Source organism: Oncorhynchus gorbuscha, linkage group LG02 (assembly GCF_021184085.1).
Source record: "Oncorhynchus gorbuscha isolate QuinsamMale2020 ecotype Even-year linkage group LG02, OgorEven_v1.0, whole genome shotgun sequence".
In the NCBI taxonomy this organism is placed as follows: Eukaryota; Metazoa; Chordata; class Actinopteri; order Salmoniformes; family Salmonidae; genus Oncorhynchus; species Oncorhynchus gorbuscha.
Genome location: NC_060174.1, coordinates 105,895,555 through 105,904,682, shown reverse-complemented (window position 1 = coordinate 105,904,682; position 9,128 = coordinate 105,895,555). Strand labels below are relative to the sequence as shown.

General features: G+C 47.2%; 1 protein-coding gene across 2 annotated transcripts; it reads right to left on the bottom strand.

Annotated features, from left to right (window-relative positions):
* Window positions 1-788: 788 nt before the first annotated feature.
* Window positions 789-9,099, bottom strand: pigw (phosphatidylinositol glycan anchor biosynthesis, class W). 2 transcript variants are annotated; one of them, XM_046329876.1, is made up of 2 exons: window positions 9,033-9,099; window positions 789-3,041 (listed from the first exon to the last, which is right to left on the bottom strand). In XM_046329876.1, exons 1-2 carry the CDS (start codon window positions 9,045-9,047, stop codon window positions 1,542-1,544), a joined length of 1,515 nt encoding a protein of 504 aa, XP_046185832.1. In that variant the 5' UTR covers window positions 9,048-9,099; the 3' UTR covers window positions 789-1,541. The 2 variants fall into 2 exon arrangements, with proteins under 2 accessions (XP_046185832.1, XP_046185834.1); XM_046329878.1 differs by lacking the exon at window positions 9,033-9,099 and adding an exon at window positions 8,888-9,026.
* Between the last annotated feature and the right edge of the window lie 29 nt (window positions 9,100-9,128).

Below are 9,128 nucleotides of genomic sequence, written 5' to 3'. Positions count from 1 at the left end.
GGGCCCTAGTGGTTAGAGCGTTGGAGAACTGTGTAGGGGTGGGGGTGGCAGGGTAGCCTAGTGGTTAGAGCGTTGGACTAGTAACTGGAAGGTTCCAAGGGGTCATAGTGGGCGTACCACACAACATGGGGCGGCAGGGTAGCCTAGTGGTTAGAGCGTTGGACTAGTAACTGGAAGGTTCCAAGGGGTCATAGTGGGCGTACCACACAACATGGGGTGGCAGGGTAGCCTAGTGGTTAGAGCGTTGGACTAGTAACTGGAAGGTTCCAAGGGGTCATAGTGGGCGTACCACACAACATGGGGTGGCAGGGTAGCCTAGTGGTTAGAGTGTAGGGGCGGCAGGGTAGCCTAGTGGTTAGAGTGTAGGGGCGGCAGGGTAGCCTAGTGGTTAGAGCGTTGGACTAGTAACTGCACGGTTGCAAGGGGTCATAGTGGGCGTACCACACAACATGGGGTGGCAGGGTAGCCTAGTGGTTAGAGTGTAGGGGCGGCAGGGTAGCCTAGTGGTTAGAGTGTAGGGGCGGCAGGGTAGCCTAGTGGTTAGAGCGTTGGACTAGTAACTGGAAGGTTCCAAGGGGTCATAGTGGGCGTACCACACAACATGGGGTGGCAGGGTAGCCTAGTGGTTAGAGCGTTGGACTAGTAACTGGAAGGTTGCAAGGGGTCATAGTGGGCGTACCACATAACATGGGGTGGCAGGGTAGCCTAGTGGTTAGAGCAGGTAGCCTAGTGGTTAGAGCGTTGGACTAGTAACTGGAAGGTTGCAAGCTCAAATCCCTGAGCTGACAAGGTACAAATCTGTTGTTCTGCCCCTAAACAGGCAGTTAACCCACTGTTCCTAGGCCGTCATTGAAAATAAGAATTTGTTCTTAACTGACTTGCCTAGTTAAATAAAGGTAAAATAAAATATTGAGTGACTCCAAGTTAACTTTGATATGTTTGCACATAAAGGCATTTCCAACACCATTTCTCACATAATTAATTTTACAGACACAAAAAGATCCCAGCATGTCGAAACAAACAAATTCTCTCGGCATTTACAAAGATTGTCCTGAAACTACCAGTTTTCATCACAGCTGTCATGATTTTATTTTAATACGGTATGACTTTACCCACATTAAAACTGGATGAAAAAGTGGTTAGTGATGTTTTGAGTTGTTTTGTGTTTCACCAAAATTAGCTTGAGATGATTTTAACTGCAACACTGTGTCCACGTTGCTTGATGTAGGCGTTTCAAAGAGCTGTCTGTCAAGGGGAGCTCATGAATATAAGATCCCTGCCCACTCAGCCTGTATTTTCTAACTTCCTGGTAGTTAGCCATGAGAGACATTTTTTAATTAAATTATGGGTGATATTTTAGTTACTCAAAAGGCTATTTTACATGGAAATCAGAATGACTGTTCGGGACCTTTAACACCAACTATAATATGGAAAACGATGTAACAAAACAGTACAGTTGTTCCTCGTTGGCGAGGAATAAGTCTACAACTTAATTAAAATAAGAAGAACAGGCAGGCATTGTAAAGAGAATGGCGCTGTGCTTACCAGAATTTTACTGTGATTTTCATGAGATGTAAAATATATATTGCAAAACTATTTATAAACATGTATGACAGCAAAACACACACAGAAATGTAATCACTACTATTGAATGTATCTACTAGCACATTCGTGATTCCAGTCAGTAAATTGGCAAGCATGAAAAACAACAATTGATTACGGTTGACAGCTTGAATGAGACAAAGTCCCTGAACTTTCTTCTCCATTTTCTCCTCAGATACAGAGGCTTCCTTTCTACAAGGATACCAGGAAGACGACACCAATACGCAACCTGATACCGTTTTCATAAAAAACAAAATAACATCAGCAGTTGCTAAACAGGACAAGAAAAACATGGACTGGGCGATGGTCCAGAGGCAGAACGGTAGATTGGCCATCCTGCGAGACACTGGCTCAACAGAGGCCTGACACAGAATCAAGCCAGTATACAACACAGCACTTCCCAATAAGAGATTCCAAATCACTCTGATCCACTCTTTGACCTGTGTCCTTGGTCGCATTACATACAGTCCAATCTGGACCCCTGCCATATAGATGGCTATGTAGCCCACAACAGATGAAACCCCCTCCATGTTGGCTTGCAGAAAGCCTCCCGTCCTGTCATTGTTGTGGATGATGGAATACTTCAGTCCAGACATCTCCAGGGTCACTTGGTAAAGTCCTCCAATCAGAAGGGCCAGGAGCCATGACCCGTTGACAGGGAACAGAGCCAATAGCACAGAGGCCGCCACTCGGACTATGGCTAGGGTGAAGAAGAAATTCCAGTGCACGCCGTACTCAGACACGTGCTCGTGGTAACCAGCCATTTTCACACTCACCAGCCTGGCCAAGCCTAGAATGACCAGGGGCCAGACAGACACGAGCTGTTTGACCACTTGGCTTAACTTGGATCCTGAGACTTCCTTCCTCCGTGCCTCTGGGCAGACCAGGGCGTTGGCGAGGACATAGGCTCCAACACCAAAGTCCATAACCCCCGTTCCATAGGTTTCTGTTTTTGCATAGCGTCTTGGAAACACGCTGAAGTCGACAGCTAGAATGCTAATGGCCGTTTTCACATTGACCAGGACTCGAAAGATCGTCACGAAGGGCACCTGGTCGCACTGAATATGGCTCTGGAAGAAGCTCTTGGCAGCAGTGTCCTTAGACGTTGCGCTGGGCCTGGTTGGCCTTTTGGTACGGTAGATATAGCATAGCACAGCCCCAGACACAACAGTCAGGCCCAGGATGACTAGGTGAAGGATGTCACTCAGAACAGTACATGATAAGACCAGAGGCAGTATGATCATGGAGAAGTCCAGGACGAGGTGGGCGATCCAGGGGAGGGGGAGCGCCCCCCTACCCAGATGGTATAGAATCAGAAACAGTCCTCTGCTGATCAGGCACAGTGGGGCCAGAAAGGAGCCCAGGGCAACTTCCCCAAGGCTGGTCCCATTCAGATTACTGACGAACGCCTCCTTCAATTCCTTCTGACTTGACATTTCCTACAAAGGAGGAAAAGAAAATCATCATTCCAACACCTCAAAGTATTGGACAGTAGCCATCAGGATATAAGGACATTCCTACCATTACCATAAACCCTGCCATTACCCTAACCCCTACCATTACCCTAAACCCTGCCATTACCCTAAACCCTGCCATTACCCTAACCGCTACAATTACCCTAACCCCTACCATTACCCTAACCCCTGCCATTACCCTAAACCCTGCCATTACCCTAAACCCTACCATTACCCTAACCCCTACCATTACCCTAACCTCCTACCATTACCCTAACCCCTACCATTACCCTAAACCCTGCCATTACCCTAAACCCTGTCATTACCCCTGCCATTACCCTAACCCCTACCATTACCCTAACCCCTACCCTAACCCCTACCATTACCCTAAACCCTGCCATTACCCTAACCCCTACCATTACCCTAAACCCTGCCATTACCCCTGCCATTACCCCTGCCATTACCCTAACCCCTACCATTACCCTAACCCCTACCATTACCCTAAACCCTGCCATTACCCTAAACCCTACCATTACCCCTGCCATTACCCTAACCCCTACCATTACCCCTGCCATTACCCTAACCCCTGCCATTACCCTAAACCCTGCCATTACCCTAAACCCCTACCATTACCCCTGCCATTACCCTAAACCATTCCATTACCCTAACCCCTGCCATTACCCTAACCCCTGCCATTACCCTAACCCCTGCCATTACCCCTACCATTACCCTAACCCCTGCCATTACCCTAACCCCTACCATTACCCTAACCCCTACCATTACCCTAACCCCTATCATTACCCTAACCCCTACCATTACCCTAACCCATACCATTACCCTAACCCATATCATTACCCTAACCCATGCCATTACCCTAACCCCTACCATTACCCTAACCCCTACCATTACCCTAACCCCTACCATTACCCCTGCCATTACCCTAACCCCTACCATTACCCTAACCCCTGCCATTACCCTAAGCCCTACCATTACCCTAAGCCCTACCATTACCCCTGCCATTACCCTAAGCCCTACCATTACCCTAACCCCTGCCATTACCCTAACCCCTGCCATTACCCTAAACCCTGCCATTACCCTAACCCCTGCCATTACCATAAACCCTGCCATTACCCTAACCCCTGCCATTACCCTAAACCCTGCCATTACCCTAAACCCTGCCATTACCCTAACCGCTACAATTACCCTAACCCCTACCATTACCCTAACCCCTGCCATTACCCTAAACCCTGCCATTACCCTAACCCCTACCATTACCCTAACCCCTACCATTACCCTAACCTCCTACCATTACCCTAACCCCTACCATTACCCTAAACCCTGCCATTACCCTAAACCCTGCCATTACCCCTGCCATTACCCTAACCCCTACCATTACCCTAACCCCTACCCTAACATTACCCTAAACCCTGCCATTACCCTAACCCCTACCATTACCCTAAACCCTGCCATTACCCCTGCCATTACCCTAACCCCTGCCATTACCCCTGCCATTACCCTAACCCCTACCATTACCCTAACCCCTACCATTACCCTAAACCCTACCATTACCCCTGCCATTACCCTAACCCCTACCATTACCCCTGCCATTACCCTAACCCCTGCCATTACCCTAAACCCTGCCATTACCCTAAACCCCTACCATTACCCCTGCCATTACCCTAACCCCTACCATTACCCCTGCCATTACCCTAAACCATTCCATTACCCTAACCCCTACCATTACCCTAACCCCTGCCATTACCCTAACCCCTACCATTACCCCTACCATTACCCTAACCCCTGCCATTACCCTAACCCCTACCATTACCCTAACCCCTACCATTACCCTAACCCCTATCATTACCCTAACCCCTACCATTACCCTAACCCATACCATTACCCTAACCCATATCATTACCCTAACCCATGCCATTACCCTAACCCCTACCATTACCCTAACCCCTACCATTACCCTAACCCCTACCATTACCCCTGCCATTACCCTAACCCCTACCATTACCCTAACCCCTGCCATTACCCTAAGCCCTACCATTACCCTAAGCCCTACCATTACCCCTGCCATTACCCTAAGCCCTACCATTACCCTAACCCCTGCCATTACCCTAAACCCTGCCATTACCCTAACCCCTGCCATTACCCTAACCCCTACCATTACCCTAACCCTTACCCTAACCCCTGCCATTACCCTAACCTCCTACCATTACCCTAACCCCTGCCATTACCCTAACCCCTGCCATTACCCTAACCCCTACCATTACCCTAACCCCTGCCAACCCTAACCCCTGCCATTACCCTAACCCCTACCATTACCCTAACCCCTACCATTACCCTAACCCCTACCATTACCCCTGCCATTACCCTAACCCCTGCCATTACCCTAACCCCTGCCATTACCCTAACCCCTACCATTACCCTAACCCCTACCATTACCCTAACCCCTACCATTACCCTAACCCCTACCATTACCCCTGCCATTACCCTAACCCCTACCATTACCCCTGCCATTACCCTAACCCCTACCATTACCCCTGCCATTACCTAACCCCTACCATTACCCTAACCCTACCATTACCCCTACCATTACCCTAACCCCTACCATTACCCTAACCCCTACCATTACCCTAAACCCTGCCATTACCCTAAACCCTGCCATTACCCTAACCCCTACCATTACCCCTACCATTACCCTAACCCCTGCCATTACCCTAACCCCTACCATTACCCTAACCCCTATCATTACCCTAACCCCTACCATTACCCCTAACCCCTACCATTACCCCTGCCATTACCCTAAGCCCTACCATTACCCCTGCCATTACCCTAAGCCCTACCATTACCCTAACCCCTGCCATTACCCTAACCCCTACCATTACCCTAACCCCTGCCATTACCCTAACCCCTGCCATTACCCTAAACCCTACCACTACCCTAACCCCTACCATTACCCTAACCCCTACCATTACCCTAACCCCTGCCATTACCCTAACCTCCTACCATTACCCTAACCTCCTACCATTACCCTAACCCCTACCATTACCCTAACCCCTACCATTACCCTAACCCCTGCCATTACCCTAACCCCTACCATTACCCTAACCCCTACCATTACCCTAACCCCTACCATTACCCTAACCCCTACCATTACCCTAACCCCTACCATTACCCTAACCCCTACCATTACCCTAACCCCTACCATTACCCCTACCATTACCCTAACCCCTACCATTACCCTAACCCCTACCATTACCCTAAACCCTGCCATTACCCTAAACCCTGCCATTACCCTAACCCTACCATTACCCCTACCATTACCCTAACCCCTGCCATTACCCTAACCCCTACCATTACCCTAACCCCTATCATTACCCTAACCCCTACCATTACCCCTAACCCCTACCATTACCCCTGCCATTACCCTAAGCCCTACCATTACCCCTGCCATTACCCTAAGCCCTACCATTACCCTAACCCCTGCCATTACCCTAACCCCTACCATTACCCTAACCCCTACCATTACCCTAACCCCTGCCATTACCCTAACCCCTGCCATTACCCTAAACCCTACCACTACCCTAACCCCTACCATTACCCTAACCCCTACCATTACCCTAACCCCTGCCATTACCCTAACCTCCTACCATTACCCTAACCTCCTACCATTACCCTAACCCCTACCATTACCCTAACCCCTACCATTACCCTAACCCCTGCCATTACCCTAACCCCTACCATTACCCTAACCCCTACCATTACCCTAACCCCTACCATTACCCTAACCCCTACCATTACCCTAACCCCTACCATTACCCTAACCCCTACCATTACCCCTACCATTACCCCTACCCTAACCCCTACCATTACCCTAACCCCTGCCATTACCCTAACCCCTACCATTACCCTAACCCCTGCCATTACCCTAACCCCTGCCATTACCCTAACCCCTACCATTACCCTAACCCCTGCCATTACCCTAAACCCTGCCATTACCCCTACCATTACCCTAACCCCTGCCATTAACATAACCCCTACCCTAACCCCTACCATTACCCTAACCTCCTACCATTACCCTAACCCCTGCCATTACCATATTCCTAACCAACCCCTACCATTACCCTAACCCCTATCATTACCCTAACCCCTACCCTGACCCCTTAAAAGTTCAACTCAGCGAAATAACATTGCTTCTAGAAGCACTGCAAATATTGCAGTGAGCGAGATTCAAGACTTCGCTCTTACACAGGTAGACACAGTATCTGAGCGGATGGGTTTTCTTCAGGGGTAAAATCTATTTGAATTCAATCCCTTTTTCATTTGAACGAAACCTTCCATACATATTTTCCGAGTGTGGAAGTGGCTTTTTAGACCTGAACGACAAAACATTTGGGTGCTCAAAGTTAACCCATTTTTGCATACCCCACCATACAATGAGACATACATGTCTTCATCACTTGAAAATATACATGGTTTAAATATAATTTAAAAGCTTACAAACAGGCTTATTAAACAATTGTATAATGTCTGGAGGGAAAAAACTACTTCTTAAATAAAATGTGTTTATTTATTTTTCTTTAATGTCAATTATCTAAAACGCAAATGTTTTTTTATATTCTATTATCTTGTTGCTTAGAGCATATTTTACATCATCCAAGAGGCGTGTTGTGCCCGCCATCGGTTGAGACACATGCTCTTGAATACAGGGTGACAATACCCTTTTCAAAATGGTACCACAAAGATGGTTGGAGGTCCACACATCAGAGAACGTTGACATGAATATCTGTTGTTTTAAATTAAACTCTCTCCTCCATAGGAAACAATAGAAATATAAATAATAGAATAGACATGTCCATTTGACGGTGGGTGGACCGGCGATCATCTTTGTGGTAGTATGTAGAAGTAAAATAGTCAATTCAATAAAAAATATCAATGCCAAGAGTGTGCAAGGCTGTCATCAAGGCGAAGGGTGGCTACTCTGAAGAATCACAAATTTAAAATATATTTTGATTTATTTAAAACTTGAAAAAGAAAATGAGAGCCGCACAGTCTAGGAGCTCAGATGCAATAATTGAATAACCTAATAAACAACGTTTCGACAGACAAGCTGTCTTCATCTTATAATGACAAACACTGTGGGTCACTAGTTTAAATAGCGTCAAGTGGAATAGTTCGAGCGGTCATCCAACTCGGAATTCTAAATCGGAAACTAGGGCATCTTTCTATAGCTCAGACCTTCCGATTTGAAGATCACTGACGTCATGATTTGACCTTGTTTTTTTCTGAGTTCCCAATTGTCTTGAAAGCACCATAACTGTTTTAATTTCAACTTCAATGAGGTGAAGTCAGAGCTGAACATAGCAAAGATTTGTTTAATTAAATTTAAAAAACTTTTTCTAACTAGGCAAGTCAGTTATTATTTAACAATGACGCCAACACCGGCCAGACACTCCCCCAACCCGGAAGAGGCTGGGCTAATTGTGAGCCGCCCTGTGGGACTCCCGATCACGGCCGGTTGTGATAGCCCAGGATCGAACCAGGGTTTGTAGTGACGCCTCTAGCACTGAGATGCAGTGCCGGAAGCCTACTCAGGATCCAGTTGAGACTTTTACATGAGGAGATAGATAAGCAGTATATATATATGAAGTACAAGCAAATATAAGTTTACTTTTATGCCAACCAACTCGTTATTTCATTACAAAATGTGATTACAAGATTGGAAATCATTTACGCCTCAATGAGACAATGAGTCTGGCTCGCCAGCATTTGGCGCTAACATCACAAACACACAGACAAGACTTGATTATTTTTACACCTACCGCACTTTACTTCGGTAGCTAGTCTGGTTCAAAACAAATCTCCGTTTATAATAGACGAATCGTCCTAGATTAATCGGATATAAAATGTAGCCCACATCCTCGATGAATGTATTAAAAAAACTACCACAACCTGGTGAATTCTTACTTCCGCGTTCTGCATGCAGCTGGGCGTTTCTGTGTTCTACGTCACGAAGAGTGTGCGTACTATGCTCACGTCTCAGCAGCCGGCGTGAGCAAAACG